Source organism: Lingula anatina, chromosome 1, assembly GCF_051362555.1.
Source record: "Lingula anatina isolate TDL-2025a chromosome 1, LinAna3.0, whole genome shotgun sequence".
NCBI classification, from domain to species: domain Eukaryota; kingdom Metazoa; phylum Brachiopoda; class Lingulata; order Lingulida; family Lingulidae; genus Lingula; species Lingula anatina.
In genome coordinates this window covers 5,853,135-5,869,789 of record NC_141767.1, presented here as the reverse complement: position 1 = coordinate 5,869,789, position 16,655 = coordinate 5,853,135, and the positions used below count along the sequence as shown (strand labels likewise).

The 16,655-nt window shown below is 39.5% G+C and overlaps 2 protein-coding genes and 1 long non-coding RNA gene across 5 annotated transcripts in view; 1 reads left to right on the top strand and 2 right to left on the bottom strand.

Moving 5' to 3' along the window:
- The window catches only part of LOC106176579 (uncharacterized), a 32,001-nt gene extending 26,693 nt beyond the window's left edge, over positions 1 to 5,308 (bottom strand). The window contains exon 1 of one of the 2 annotated variants that reach the window (XM_013559042.2): positions 5,094 to 5,308. The gene's annotated coding sequence lies outside the window, so the exon portion shown is untranslated. Of the gene's footprint in view, positions 1 to 1,506; positions 1,654 to 5,093 lie in introns of those variants that run through there. The other variant, XM_013559044.2, reaches the window with a different exon arrangement.
- On the top strand, positions 1,873 to 4,018 carry LOC147763869 (uncharacterized). The gene is made up of 2 exons (XR_015335703.1): positions 1,873 to 2,117; positions 2,563 to 4,018. It is a non-coding gene; the product is annotated as an uncharacterized LOC147763869 (long non-coding RNA).
- A 1,116-nt stretch (positions 5,309 to 6,424) lies between the features above and the next one.
- LOC106176581 (uncharacterized) lies at positions 6,425 to 16,618 on the bottom strand. Of its 2 annotated transcripts, none has more exons than XM_013559052.2 (4): positions 16,399 to 16,618; positions 7,784 to 15,277; positions 7,271 to 7,522; positions 6,425 to 7,007 (listed from the first exon to the last, which is right to left on the bottom strand). In XM_013559052.2, exons 2-4 carry the CDS (start codon positions 15,261 to 15,263, stop codon positions 6,952 to 6,954), a joined length of 7,788 nt encoding a protein of 2,595 aa, XP_013414506.2. In that variant the 5' UTR covers positions 15,264 to 15,277; positions 16,399 to 16,618; the 3' UTR covers positions 6,425 to 6,951. The 2 variants fall into 2 exon arrangements, with proteins under 2 accessions (XP_013414506.2, XP_013414507.2); XM_013559053.2 differs by lacking the exon at positions 16,399 to 16,618 and adding an exon at positions 16,263 to 16,394.
- Between the last annotated feature and the right edge of the window lie 37 nt (positions 16,619 to 16,655).

Genomic DNA, 16,655 nt, shown 5'->3' with positions numbered 1-16,655 from the left:
ATCCTTACGGCTTATTTTGCCGTCGATTTCTATTCTTCATATGAGAGGGTAAGGGTAATCAAAACACACTCTCAACTCAAGTATTTTCACAAGACAAAGGGCTTACATTGACCAGGGCTAGGTGAGGGTGACTTAGGTTACAGTTGTGTCATCTAAGTAATGCACCTTCAATGGATGCTTTGGAATGTGAGAGTACGTTTCATTAGTGTCAGTCATGCCGAAGATGGAGGGTCACAAAACTTCGCCCTTTTACCATCTATCCCTTAAATCTCCGCGTCAATCGGATTTTGTACGAAACAGTGATTTCTTGATGTTTGTTTCGGTATTGTCAATACGGTGTGATTTTTTTTGCTGTTTAGGTAACTTAGATATATCGGTGCAGGTCATTCAATTTGTGCAACTTACGGCACATCTTCCATGTAAAAAAAGCAATGACTGTGTTGGTCCGAAAGCAGTTTTGAAATAAAATAAATAATATTTATCTAGGTGTGCGGATGTGCAGTCATTGGGTGCATTAGGCAATAAATCACCATTAAAGTATAGGCAAAGAGACAGTTATAATGACGTGGCATTAGTTTTGGTTGGCGATTTTATGTAATACATGTTATTTGTGAGTGTATATTGCATGTGTCAATTGCCATGTTAATTCAGTGTTACTGTAAACTAGGACCCAGCTTTAAAAGATCTTAAAAAATGGGACCTAGCTTCAAAAAATATACTTCTGAATTGCAGCTTAACAGTTACTACTAGTAGAATATTTGATGGCTTATCTTGTTACCTTTTCATCGCTTGATACATGCAAGAATCGCGTCTTTCTTGGCCACTCATATAATGAAGATAGAGCCTAATGCTTTTTACTTGTGACAGTAATGATTAGAAATTAACTCCTCGAAATTGTTTTATACATCGTAATTTTTCTAACGGTTTTGGATAGGGTATACCTTGCTAATTTAGACAAAAATGTTTATAACAATAATTCCAGGAAAATTCACTCCTGCTCTTTCTAAAGGTTTAACGCGCATCGTGCTCCTTTTATCCATCCATCCGGTAAATCAGTTCAAAACGAAATATGTGTGCTGTACTGTGGCTGGTTATTGGACTGGATAGAAGACCCTAAGTATTTGCTATTCGCATTAAAAGGAGGGGCGTTTTGAAAATAAGTCCTTCAATACTCGACTTCAGTTCTATCAAATACCTTTACAATTTTTGAAGTCTTCTTGTTCCGTTTCAGGTTACATTGGAATTGACGGCCATACATGTTCCCTCAGCTATGTCTCCTGTATCTGTGCTTTGCTTTTTTCCCCTTAGGTTTCAAATTTATACGGAGTGTCTGTCTGTGGTGAATTTTAGAATTTTGTTAATCTTTTGAGACATGAGGTGAGGCGTGGAATGGTTATACTGGGTCAGACAGACATGAATGTTACCGATCGTATTTTTTGATTAAAATTATGTGAAGGTGCCGCACCAAATATATATATGTGAAAACCACGTCTTTCGCCTTCTTACCTATCTGTGAAAACCACGACTTTTCCATTATCCCCTCCTTTGGTTTTAAATATTTTCAGCAATGTGTGGTCTGCCATCAATAGACTATCACCTGTCACCACGTGCTAGATGTTGGCCTGCTCATCATAATCGGAAGTGTACCTGTATTACGACGTGAATTAACAAAAGTATCATTATGCACAGTGAGGTTGTAAAGTGACCGAGGACAGGTATATTATTTTCCTTTGTGCAACAATTCGGGGCAAGGTGAGTACAATTAGCGACCAGGGGTTATATGCGTGCCACCTCACCGAGACATTTCTTCATAACAACCTGTAATTTTGTTTGGAGGTCGCGGAATTCAATTTATCTAATCTCTACCGTGTCTCTCCCTGCCTCCCAGGCGCCTGTCACTGGCGGCTATAGGTGGTTGACTTAATCAATTATCCTCCCCCTCCATCATCATTCCGAGCATGTTTTCTAAACAAATATATCTGCCATTATAGTTTGCCAAAAATGTAGATTTTATACGAAACTTAGATTAGAGATTTCTGTTTTCTCTGTCCACCCTTTCAGTGCACGTATTTGTATATCAAAACTTACCGGGTATATACATGTTCCTCAAACAAAAGGTAAGAATACTGATATCACGATTTTGGGAGGAATTCCGATAAATGAGTGTTAGCAAACATTGTTTTATTTTACTATTCTGTTTAATTACAGTGTAATTGCGGACATAAAAATAAATATTGAGCGTTTTTACCAAATAATTACAGAGGCACAGAGTATAAATCAGTTCATGACCCAAGCATGCCAACACTGCTATCAAATCGTGTGACAGGGCATGGAACAAGTGTTATTTGGGGTTGATGTGGCCCAGGGAGAATAAATATGATAATAACGTTATTCTCGTGAACTTAAAAAATAGACCTGCTCATATAATATTACCCCTCGTCCTGTAGCGCGCGGTATTATGACACCTATCACCTTATTAGAACCAGTTGAGTAAAATCGGCTTAATTTTCATGATTTCATGATTGATTAGTCTTAAAATCTTTACGTTTATCACCTTTTCAGGCGGTACTGAGTAAAAAAAAAGGAAAGAAATTAGAAGCCTGGATAGAAGCAATGAGCTACATGTATCAGTCATGCTGAAGATGGAGGGTCACATGTAGCTCATTGGTAGAAGTTATTGCAGTGTTGGGTATGAGAAGACCTAATCAGTTTTGAGAGATGACACACACTGTGTCGCAGAGCCCGCGGCGTGTCCCAGCGCAGCCCTAATTTGAGTGATCGAGGCACCTGAGCAGGCTACCTTGGGCTTGTGACACGGTCTCACGTCCTCCATGAGCTCCATTGGATCTAGCACGGACAAAACTCGTGCCCAATTTAAGATCTAGAGTCACTATTTTAAAGGCGTTCTTTTCCGTTATTCGTCGATATTTTTCACAAACCACCCTGTGGAATATACTGTGCTAATAAGAAAATGAAGAGGGAAACATTTACATCATTTTGAGTATTGGAAACGTAATTTTTATGGCTTTAAAATTTCAGTAGGCCGTCACTTTATATTTACACTATGGAACCCTCTACCACTCTTCCTCACAGGTCTAATGTTAGATAAGTAACGTTTGATCTTATTGAAGATTCGCATCTTTTCGCCTCGATGGATTCCCGTGACATTTTCATCCCACCCATACTGATAAATAAAGTGGACTGCGACATATTGAAGAAGTAATATAATTTCCTGGCTCAGGCCGTGCCTCTGGGGATGAAGTTTTGGGTAACATGGAGGGCCAAAAGTCGACCTTGCAAGGATTTTTTTGCTACCAACAACAATTAATGTCTTAAAAATAGATAAATAATATATGCGATCATAATGATAGGTGCCTCAGTACCTAAATACAGAGTAATTCGATAACATCGTACATGTATCCCGGTTATAATTTTGACTACAATCTGTAAACACAGCAACATGCCTGTCTGTTTGTGATCTAAGAATATGGGTTTAGATTATCTCTGTAGGTTAATATGATAATAATAGAGCATAAAACCAAATTATAGACGTCATCTCTCGTAAAAATATTCAGTGCAGTTGCAAAAATGTATGGCGAGTAAGGGCCAGTGGAGTCGAGAGAGATATATATTGCTATAAATCACTGAGGAGCTAACCGGGTTCATATAAATTAGTTGACAAACCCGGTATCTGTGTCCTGATATGTCAGATTACTTGACAGGGCCCCAGTATTGGACAAATGATGGTGGGATGCCGTACCCGAAAGCCTTTCCCCTTGATTTGGCGAAATGAAATACGATTTGTCGCATTGAAATGCGAGGTTACAACCTTCGCCATTCCTTTAACAAGCATCGGGTCAAATTACGAACGAAGACAGATAAATAGGTATGATAATTTCGCTCCCAAAATAAGAACCATCAAAAGAGCTTTTTCTTAACAATGTCCATACAGCCTTGGACTTTTGAGCAGAGGTGATATCAGATATACTGCATAGTGTCAATAAACAAAGTTGAACAATGTCAAGCGTTTCACTGTTTAGCGGCCACAAGTAATAAAATCTTTTGACCGTGGGAGAACAATACTAATATCGGAAGATAAAGAAATGCTAGTCCTAAAAGAAACACGTTCTGATCAGTTACGCATGAGAGATTCAAGTAGCAGTCGAATCGAAAATTTTATAATGGAATATATTGCACACAGGTATAGCACATGGATACTTCATTATTATCGACATTGCAGACTGGAAGCAGAGCCTTCTACTTTATTTTGGACAATGTCGACGTTTTAATGCTTTAAAATAAACGTAATTGATCCCACCCCCTCACCCCCCCCCCACACACACACACAGAGAGAGAGAGAGAGAGAGAGAGAGAGAGAGAATAAAGTACCTCTGTTTATGTGAATCTGTGTGACAAAACCAAATCAGAAAATAACTGTAACTTAACCTGACAACAAACTTTTTCGGTTCAAAATAAAATAATGAATTAAAATTCACTAAAAAGTGAAATTACTGGCCCAGTCTTGATTAGGACCATGTTAGTGGGACCTTAAGAAGTGGAATTATTTCAATATTCATTGGTCAAAATAGCATGTTTACCTGCGGGGTTTGCCTTGGTGAACAATATTCCCAGATTCGCCAGTCAAAGAATATTGCATGAAAAACTCATTACTTCCCATCGATTACATGTACCTTAGCCAGCGTAATGTTTATCGGCTGATTCCATCGCAATTAAAATGATCTTGGCCTTTTTCATCTCAGGACATCAATAGCACCGCCGCATGCAGGTCTATATTGTTGAAGGTTGTCGGCGAGTTATTCACGGATTACAATACTATTTATAGCTAGGGACGGTACCTCGAAATTCTTTTAAATAATTTCCTCCCAATTTCCTTGTATAAACTCGTAAATGGACTTCTTTTCCGCTGCATACATGTTATGGCTGAAGAGGTTTCAAAACCAAAAGAAACTTAGCCGTAAACGTACGTAAGAAACGTTACTGCAGGTTATCAGCCTTGCAGGGTCTCATGAACACGCTGAAATCCACTTGCAGCTATTTAATCGGAAAATACAAAAAAGCAGTAAAATACTCACACTCTGTTTTTCTTCCTCTGGTGTTATTGACGTCTGAGCCAGAAGTTCCTAATACAAAGATAATAGCACGAATTGACAACCTTGCACTGCTTTTTGAAAATATCCCCCTCACTCAAAGTCAAAGACACCCGCAAAGCTGTTGATCTCTCGGCCGCGAGGACAAGGTATGCGTAACTCCCATGTGACACATAGCATTGTTAATGACAATATACGACAGCTTTGTGCCGTCATGCCGGACGCGCACTTGCCTTGTTAAATGTACGCTGCTAACCACAACATCTAGGCCGTGACCAAAGGTTCACACTCCCCTACTACGTTTTAGATTAAACTCTCTAAATATTGTATTGTTTAATAAAATTCCAATCTCGCATGACTTACAGTGGATAACATCCAGATCGACGGCATATAATGGAAGTATGATTAATGTAAAAACCGCTATCTGTTTTACAGATGTAAATCTGTATTGTGTGTTGTTTCCGAATTTATTATGAAAATACCAATCAGAGAGAGAGAGAGAGAGAGAGGAGGGAGGGAGATAAGGGACTCACAAGAACGAGGAGAAATGGAAATCGAGCAAGTATAATTCATAAGTGATAAAGCTTGATCCCAAAAGCATAGAACATTATTTTCATTCATTACCGGAACCGACATTTACTGCCAAAAACGGATTGCGTCGTGGTCAAGAATTGTTTAGTCAAGAAGTGATAATACACAAAGGCTACTAGCACATCTAACACACTGCAGCCAGCACACCTGTCACATTTACTTGCGACGCTGTACCACATAAATCTGCTTTTGGTATTTTGAGCACAAGGGGGATAGGTTTTTTCTTTTTCTGCTTCGCCTTTGAAATTTTTTCTTCTTTAAGGTTTTAATTTAGTTTAATTTTTTTTGAAAAGCTAACACATTACGTCATACCAAACTTAAAGCTAAATATCTGTAATAGAACATAATCGAGTATTTTTGATGAAATCACTAAATATCTCAATAGGCGAAGGAAAGGATGGAAATAATATTTAACCATTTCTTATTTTAGTTGCTTTTCGTTAAGCATAAATTTGAAATAAAGAGATCAGTATAAAAATGTGTATGAAATGTCTTATTTCCCGCGCGATAGGCCCTACTTGTAGTGAGAGTAAATAGCAGCATGTACAGAAAGTAAAGACAGTTTACAACAGGAAAATTACGACTAGCGTATATCAAGTGAAACTTAAAAACTGAAACGGTTGTACATATTTAGCAAAGTGAAGGATAGAAAAAATGATGAAATAAAAATTTTAAAAATAATGCAGGTTCTGACGATTTATATTCGTAAATAAAGAACGATTCCCTATCTACGAAAACCCATTTATTTAATAATGTTTTGTACATTTGTACAGAAATGAGTGAACAAAATGTTCATTCATAAAGTGACTAAATATATGTTTAAATTTTCCAAAGTTATTACGGTGAATAAGAGCACCATTAAAGCAAAAAAGATATTGGGTTAATAGTGACTTGATCTAAGCACCAACATAAAATTAAATATTTCTGTGTCCTGTTCAAATTTGCTTTTACATACTCTAATTTTTTTAATTAAAAATCTTAATCCACTTTAACTGATTGCAATAACCTCCAAAGAAGTCTCTCTTCCTAGAAGAGTACAATACAACGGAAGAAGAGTTTCGGTTTCCGTTTTAATTAGACTGGTTCAGATTGCAATAAGTATGGTTTTGTATTGTAAATTGTCTTCTTAGGTTTTCAACAAGCATTGATGTAAATAGGACGGATGTAACTGAAAGTGAGAAGACTGACATGAAATAGTTCTTGCGCCCGGCATCGTGAATGTGTCTGGTTTTGCAAGTCCTTCAATTTCCGTCTAAATGGGCTCATTTCTCAGTTTTCCATGGCTTTTCACTAACGCGTCCACTTTGTCTGAAAAAAATTAAAAAGAAAGAACATAACAGATAACAATGTTCAGTGATTTTGAGAAAAAAAAGACAGGTTGCATAAACATATATAGGAGGTCATTGAAAAACATTCCAAGCTTATTTTTCATTATAGGTAATTTACTATCTGAAGTTAAAAATATTACACATTGATTCGTTGTTGCATTCAGCATTAAGGATCAATAAAATGGACATATGAGCAAAATCATTTTCTTAAAAGTTATAATTTCTACTTAGGGTTTCACATACCCGCGATTGCACCATTGTTGCAAGCTCTAAGAGCTTTACATAGGTTGATGACATCAGCTTTCTTTCCAGATATCTTTTTCCATTCCTTGAGAAGCAGTTTCGTTCTGTCCATGTCAGTCGTAGCAGTCTTACTTTGGGCAGCTCGTAAGACCTTCTGTTTTTTATCAGCATCCAGTGGAAGTTGGTTTGCAAACTCTTTCCAGTCACCACCAAGCTTTCGAGACACCAGTCTGGTTACTCTGTCGCCGAAATCTAGAGAGCAAAATGGTTTTTATTCAGACTATTGACGGTAAAATTAAAGCCATGGTAAAGTTCAAGTGAAAATTACCCCAGTCATTTTGTGCATAAATAGCATTGAACTAATCATCCCGTATAAAAAATTTTGTATGTATATAATAATTTTAATACTAGTTTTATGACATTATAATACACCTATTATATTCAGTACCTTGCACATGTTCTATAATAGTAGATAACTAACATTAGTTCTGTCTCTCTCTCTCTCGTACTTACTTATGCTGTCTGGCGGGTCTCCCAGGATATATCGCACCTCCCCTGTTCTGTAGGATATACCTGGGTACTTCAATTTCACCTTTTCTAGAGAGTCGAATATGGCATCCAGCACCTTCACGACCTCTGAGAACCCATCGTCAGCAGTCACTTCTCTCCTCTTCTCCAGCGTTTTGTGTTGATATACTGTCTGTATACCATGGTCATATGCATCGTCTTCGACTTCACCTTGAATGCGGATTAGAAAGACAGTCTTGTCGTTATAGAAACCGTATTTGGCACTGTCTTCTGTGTTTTGTAAACTAAGGAAGAACTTGCAGCCATTGCATTCCCCCCAAACACCGTCGCTCTTGATGTTAATCGAGCCATCTTTGACTTGAAGTTTCTCGTTGTGAAAGATGTTATACTGTAGCTGGAAGAAAGCGCCGAATGGAAAGATAGAGGTAACAGCTGCTGCAATTTGAATTTCTTCGTTGGACGATTTTACTTTTTTGATGTCTCCTAGTTTTTTTAGGACTGCAGCGGCACCTGGTGTCTTGGCCAGCGCAGGACAAAAATGTGTTTCTGGTGTTGTTTGTACAAGATATTCCATTCTATTCAAAACGTATATCACGTCCACGGCCGAAAATTTCCAACGGTTTGCCTTGTCTAGCAGCTGCTGCACATTTCGGGATGAAAGCTCTGGGTTTTTGCTGCTCAATACACAGCTGAGCATATCCAGATATCTCTCTTTTTCTGTGAAAATCATTCTCACTTCGCCGTCCTCTTCTAGGCAAAAGGCTTTTCCTGTCTCGTGTAAATGGTACAAGAAGGTATCTATAAAACGGTTGATTTGGTCGTCGGCAATCCCACATTCTTTTGCTATGGAAATGCACTCATGTCTGGTGAGATAGTTCACGGGTTTTGTTTCTTCATCTCTTCGCTCAAACAGTTTTCCCAGGAAGAACACCCACAGATCTCCAAGGACAGGCGGTCGTGGAAAACTGAGTTCATGTGAAAGAACATCTCGCAGATCGTCTTGAATGTCTCTGATCTCGTCCTCAATGTGTTCGACACTGACGCATGTTACACTTGAGGGCATATTCCACATGTCCATGACGTGCTCTGCTCGTTTTAACGCTGACTTGCTCCCCTCAGGAAGCGCGGTTTTAGAGAGCAATCGCTCATTCAGGGAGGCAGCAAATGAACGCAGCTGGTCTTCCACTCGTCCTGTGGCTCTTCGGAGAGGATCACTGTCAATTCTGAAACTCTTGTTTACAGCAACAACTCGCAATATTGGAAATGGCATTGAGGCTGTTACTTCAGAAATGAAGCAGCTGATTTGGGTGGTGAACGTGACGTCAGAAGTGTCCTCGTCCTTGAAGTCATCTAGATTGAAGACAATAACGTGAATGGTACCAGTGGAAGCTAACTGCTGCACCGTGTAGCGGAAATCGGAATTGCAGATAAATGCACTGACTTGGAAATTGTCAAGATCAAAGTTGAAGGGCACTGCAATACCATCAAGTGTTTGTGGTGAGCTGTTCTCGTCTTCCGTTTTGTGCATTAGTGCTCCGGCCACCAGATTCATATCTTTTGTCTGCCTCCCATGAAAAAATAACTTGACCCCTTGCTTTGCCTTCAAGACGGCGTCTGTCTTTGTGAGATAGTCGCGAAGGACTTCTTCTGCAAAAGTCTGAAGAGCAGGATTTCCTGTGAGAACAAGTCCTCTCATCTTTAATTTCGCAAACAGACCAGCATTTGGTGGAAGCTTTGATATATTGTTATAGCTCAGATCCAATGATTCCAGTCTACCGAATAGTGCAAGGGAGCTATCCACTTCAGTCAGCTTGTTGTTAGAAACTTCCAAAACCTTCAGACTTGAATCCTCAAGCGCTTCAGCTTCGGGTACATGGATGGCTGTAATGCAATTCTTGTTAACTGTCAGTTTCTGGAGGGCTTTGTTGTAGAACACACGCTCAGGAACGTATTTCAGCTTGTTGGAATCCAGATGTAATTCTTTCATATAAGATAGCTCTGTTATCAATCGATCAATGACTGAAATCTGATTATCACTGAGAAAGAATCTCTCCAGTTTTGACTTCAGCTCCTGTTTCGCAGGTAGTGGTACACAGGTGAGTTTGTTCCTGCTCATGTTCACCTCGCAGATATCTATGGCTGTCAGGAGAAATTCCATTTCCTTTGTGGTAGGTTCTGTCAAGTTGTTATCGGACATATCCAGGTACTTCAGTCTGCGAAGGCGAGACACACAAGCGGGCACGGTAGTCAAGTTATTGCCACGTACAGTTAATTTTCTCAGATATTTGAGATCGCCAATGTCATCTGGAAGACTATTGAGGCGCAGACCATCAATCTCGAGCTCAAGCAAGAATTGCAACACTGCAATCCCATTCCGCATATTGAATGGAGAAGAGTTTGCAAGATTCTCTGAATGGTTATGCGAGACGTTAAGAGATTGCAAAGTCATGCAGGAGCGTCCTCGATTTCTGGGGAAGGTTAGCTCTTGTAGTTTGTTGCTCATAACGTGGAGATCACGCAAGCCTTGCTTTCCCATTAATGCCTCTGGAAGTGCATGAAGGTCATTTAAATCAAGTTGCAGAATTGCTGATCTTGCTTCCCAGCTTGATATATCTTGAATCTTATTATTGGTTAACGAGCAGTGGTCAAGTTGTCTTGTGGACATTCCAACCGTTTTTGGGATGAACTGTAGTTTGTTGTTGCTGATGTTGATACTTTTCAGGCGAGGGATTCCATCTTCCATTTTGTCGGATATTTTCTCGATTCTGTTGTCCTTGATGTCTAATTTTTCTAGACGTCTAAGGTGTTTCAGAGCCACTGGGATACCTTGGAGTTTATTAAAGGACAAATTTAGTATCCTTATATTATTCTTTGGGTCAACATTGCCTTCCTCCATTGTGTCGATCTTGTTATTGGATAAATCCAGCTGTTCTAATGCACTGCACTCAAACACCTTAGTCGGAAAGCAGTCAAATGCATTATAACTCATGTCTAATTTTTGAAGTGCCGTCAACTCCCCAATTGGAATATCATCAATTTCAGATATGTTGTTATGCGAAAATTCGCACTCCTCCAGTGAGGTACAAAGAACCACTGATTCGTCAATTTCTTCTAGCTGATTGCTCCCTACGTCGAGGAACCGTAGGTTGTGATGGATAGATGTCGCAGAACGATCTACATCAAATATCTTCAGTTGGCAATTGTTCATTTCAAGGTGTTGTAAGTGTTGCAATTTCCAGATCACGCAGGGCACGTTGCTGAAGGGATTATGTGATAACTGTAGTTTGGTGATATCTTTCATTTCAATAAACTTGGGAGGTAAGCCACATAGCGCATTTCGTCCAATATGCAACTCTTCAACCGTTTTCATTTTGGAAAAGTGAATTGGCAGTGCGGAGATTTTGTTCCCTTGAAGATCAAGATGTGTGACTTCGTTGGTTTGTGATCGAAACTCCTGTGGAACCTGGTCGAACTCATTGTGTGACAAGTCTAAGTGTTTCAACTTGGACATGTTCATGAGTAATCTCTTGGGGAGCTTTTTGAGCTTGTTCCCAGACACGTTCAGGCGCTCAATATTTGTTAAGGTTGCTAACGTATCTGGAATAGCTTCCAATTCGTGGTGAGCAAGATGTAAGTCCTTCATTCTTCCACTGCAATTCAACACCAAAGACTGGTCCTCCAATTCATGAAGCATGTCTTTACTGCCATCCAAGGCCAGATTAGTGAGCCGTGGAAGACCATTACGGAGGATATCTGGAAAATGGATGAATTTATTTCCGTTTAAATTCAACGTCTCCAAATGTTCGAATTCTGAGAAAGAACCAGGAAGGTGTTTTATCTGATTATTGGACACGTCCAATAACTTCAGGGATGGCAGACCACGTGGCAAAAAAGTGTGCACTCCACTTATGCTGTTGTCATTCAGATAGAGCTCTTCCAAACTGATTATTTCTTTTGGAACGTCGAGAAATGTTATAACATTTCTCTTGCAAGACAATACCCGTATGTTCTGGAGAGCACTCACATCTTTTGGAAAATCCTGGAGGTAGTTTTCGTCTAGGATTAATTGATCCAGTGATGGTAGCGTCTCACCCGCCAAATCAAAAATGGTGATGTAATTTTCCGAAAGGTCGACATATTCTAACGATGAACAGTAGCTAAGGCTATGCTGGACCTTTTCTATATAGTTGTTAGAACACTTGAAATGTTTTAGTTTCTTGAAATGGGTTGAGAGCGGTATAGCCTCAAGGTAGTTTGCTGAAACATCAAGTCTTTCTAACTGGCTATCAAGGGAAGGTTCACCTACTTTCTTTATGAAGTTGTGGCTGAGGTCGAGGCTCTGAAGACTTTCCAGTTCAAATAGTTCTCCCGGTATTTCAGTAAGTTCGTTAAAAGACACATTTAGTTCCAATAGCTCTTCTAGATCGGAAATGTTGTCCGGGATTTTTTCAATTTGATTTCCAGCCAAATTCAAAGTGGACAGACTCTGCCAATCAAGCAAAGAATAAAACAACTCCCCGTGAGACAGCGTACAGTTGTGACTCAAATCTAATGTTTGGAGAATAGGTGGACCGTTGCCGTCGACGTTCTCAATATAATTATGTGACATCACTAGGTCTTCCAATGCTGTAAGTTTTTCAAATTCTTTTGAAATTTCAGTGAAGCAGTTAACACTAAGATTAAGTTTCTTCAGATTCTTTAAACGAAAGAAACCCAGGGGTAACTTAGATAGGTTGTTGCCTTTGAAGTTAACAACGGTAAGTGTGTCAGCAAACGCTTCAATTTCGTCAGGTATTGATTCAATAAAGTGATCTTTAAGATCAATGTTTGGCGGATGATAGTGTGTGTCTTCAAACATCTCAGCTGGCAAATTCTTCCCATCCCAGTATAATTCCCAAGGATCTGTTGTGTCTCCCTGTAAAGAAATAGCCAAGACCAGTTTTCGTGGATGGTTCTCTGGGGGAAGACTTGGAAGTGTCCTTGCCGGGCTCTTGGCTAGTTGTTTCCTTCTTCTTTCTCTTGGTGCTCTGTCCTTTCGGCTTACTCGTCGTTTTGCAGCTGGGGTTTCTGTAACTTGTCTTGAACGTTTCACATCATCTGGCGAGTTATTTTTTATTCCTGAGGCATCTTCAGTTACATGGTCGTCATCTTTGAAACTTGCTCGATTTTCAGTTTTGTTCTCATCCTGTGGGTTGACGGACTCTTTAGACGTTTTCTGCTTGGGTGATTCTTTAAGGGTTGTAGATTCATCTTCAATCAAATCCTTGATCGCTGTACCAGAGGGTAGATAAAAACTAGCTCTGTCTGTTTCAGCAGAAGAAAATTCTTCCTTCACCTCTTGGAAGTGCTGACTCTGCAAACTTGCTGAATCCGAAGAATCACTTTGCTTGTGCAAGTGATCATTTTCTGTATAATCTGTTTTGTCCTTTTTTATTTGGCCGACAGACTCTCTAGCCGTGTTCTTGTTGGACATTTCTTTCTGAGATTTGGATTCATATTCTACTGAACGTTTGCTCCCTGCATCCGAAGGCAGTTCAAGACTAGCTCTGTATGTTTCTTCATCTTCCTCTTGCAAGTGTTGACTGGGGAGACTTGCGGAGGCTGTAGAATCACTTTGCTTGTTTAAATGTTCATATTCTGTGTTTTCTAATTTTTCCTCCTCCAATTGACCAGCGGACCCTTGCGTCGTGCTCTGGTTGGGCAATTCATTTGAGGGAATTCGTTCTCTTTTGGTCCCTCTTTCAATAGGTAGATCAATACTAGCACCGTCTGTTTGTGTAGAAAACAATTTTTCATCTGTTCCTTGGGAGTGTTGCCCTTGCTTATGCAAGTTCTTAAGGTTCATTTTTTCTGATCCCCCATCATCGACTCGCACGTCTGTTTGTGTAGAAAACAATTTTTCATCTGTTCCTTGGGAGTGTTGCCCTTGCTTATGCAAGTTCTTAAGGTTCATTTTTTCTGATCCCCCATCATCGACTCGCACGTCTTCAACCTCGCCATTTAAATTCCCCTCCTCCTGTTTTTCTATATCACCCGTTTCTTGATGATTGTTTGAATGCCTTGACTGCTCAGTTTTGTTTTCATTCGCTTCTTCACTAGAATTTTCATAGTCCATATAACCGTCTTTAATTGCATCATTTTTTTCATCATTGAATTCACTGTATGTATACGAGTCTTCCGAGTTTTTACGTTGAAACGGTTTCGCATCAGTGTTCTCTTCAATATGTATGTTCTGCTGGTTTTCATTCGCTTCTTCAATAGAATTTTCATGGTCCATGTAACCCGGTGTAATTGCATCGTTTTCTTCATCGTTGAATTCGCTGTATGTATACGAGCCTTCGGAGTTTTCACTTTGAATATCTATGTTCTGCTGGTTTTCATTGTCACATGTTTCTATTTCTGGTCGGGAGATATCATTTCCAAAATTTTCCAATGTATGCAAATTTTCTTGCTGGACAATTTTACTATTGCTACAATCTACATTCTGTTGGGTACGATTGCCGTGTTGCGCATCTTTATCCTCCATGTCCCTGTTATCTGAAGGGAAATCTTCATGAAACGCATCTTGGTATAACTGTTCAATATCATTTTCTCCTGTTTTGCGTGTACCAATTTCGCTGTTTGCATTAGGAGCTTCTGAAAATGCCTCGGCTTGTGAAGTTGGACTTGTGTCAAGATCACTTGAGCTGTGACCAGTTTTGCTTACACTGTTTTCTGAGTCTTGGAAGTTATCAAAAATTTCCTTGATAACTTCATCCAATTCTTCTTTGTTATTTCTGTCTCCTTGGTCATCTATTTCATTGGTGGCTCTCATATGAGCACCTTGGTCCTGCTGATGTTGCAAAGGTAATGATATTGCCGACACCTCACCATCTCTGTGAATGGAATGGTTTTCAAATACTTCACTTGTTTCCATTTTTAGTTTTTGGCTGGTCCTTTCGTGCGATATGTCTTGTTCTGGAAAGCCGTTTTTCTCCCTTCCTGAGTGGGAAACGTTCACCTGATTTGACGTCACAGATTGACTGTCTTTACTGTCTTGTGCGGGTTCTGGATCCAATTTTCTGTAACTCTGGCGAGAAATTGCACTTGTTGAACGTCTGGTTGCTTCTTTGTTACCGCCAGGTTCGCAATCTTCACTTGATAAGGGTTCTTTGACTAGGCATTGAGAGGAAGATAGGTCTGGATCTATTTTACTGGTGGCAACGCCGGTTTTAGTTCTGTTTAACGAACCTGTTTTACTTCGTATTGATAAGTTGCTTCCGACTCTTGAACCACGATGTTCTTCGACTTTGATAGAGGGTTCATGCTCAGATTTTGGCTGCGGTGAACTAAGTTGTGTGACATCAATTCTGCTACCTTGATTGGTGATGGTTGTTTGGCTAGGACTTGGTGGGTTATGGTGCACTCCAGTTTCTTGCGCTCTTACGTCGCTTTTAGAATGGCTTTTACTTACTCCGGTACCCATCTGTTATCTTTATTCTGAAACGAATTTATTATCACTTTTTATTAATGTCTTGTCGCTTTAAAGCAGCTATTCCCCCACCCGAAAGATATAGCAAGAAAACAACTACAATTGCAACCAGTGCAATTCAATCCAGTGTCAGTTCATTGTTAATGATTTTTATCTGGGGGACTGTAATACAACTATAAGTGCGTTTTGATCAAATTTTAATTTAAATAATCTTCATCATTCTGCTGTTGTTGTGTGAGAGCCTTTGGTCAAACTACCGAGAGGACATTCCAAAGTTGCTGACTATACCCCTGAGCCTGGGTGGACCTAGCCTACTCTGTACCCAGGGGTCACTCCTGAAGAACTGAACCACCAAAATCATTGTCGCTGTTATTTGATATTAACACATATTACCCGAAGACATTACCTAGAGAGAAAACCTGGTAATATTACAAGCACAAGTCTGATACTTTGATATTGCAAAGCTTCTATTTATAAGTCTTTTTTCTCTAACACCAGTAACTATTTAAGACAAGTAAATATGCACAACCTCCCCACCACACACACATACACACACACACACACGCACACACACACACAGCCCCCCTCCCCTTAGGTCGAACCTGAGGTTTACAATATAAATTAGCATATGCCAATATTATCAATGCCATATCCTTGTAAGGATTATTGCTAATATTACTTTGCGGCTTTCTTTGATGAGATGTACTTTGCAGGCTTGAATGAATAATTTAGTCTTTAGTGGCAACAATAATCCTAAACAAATGCATCATAATCGCTCTTCGCAAAATTTTAACATTTCAGTAGCCCTCGTGTTTCATTTTCAGACTTAAATAATGCTTTTTATGGTGTTATGTTTTAACATTTTAATGTTGAATAATTTCATTTGTGTCATTCAGCAATAAGTTGTTTAATTCGGGGTACTTGAGATCGCAAACACACTCACACACACACACACCTAGAGCTGGCGGTGTTGCGACAGTGTAATCAACCTACCTGTATGGCTCATTTAATTGCATAGGTCCTTCTCTCTCGTTATAATTGAGTGCACATACATGTACATACACCCCATTTCCACATCTATTGCCAACGACTTCACTTTTGCATTCCTATATATTACGTGGTAACTTACCTGATCTACAAATCGTGGAGACCAGGCTTGTTTCACCTATTGGTGTGGGTTGACTCACATCACGTATACAGGAAAGTCTGTCATAGTGGCCATGTCAATGTTAAGCAATAAATACATTGGCACAAATCCAAACCTTTCAGTGTCACCAAAACACATATTTGCTATCGAAATCAATGTTTACTTCTGTGTTCTCTTCCAAGAAGGAGACCTCAGCTGGGGTTCGGCATAATCAGACTGGGTCATGGAAGTCATGACAA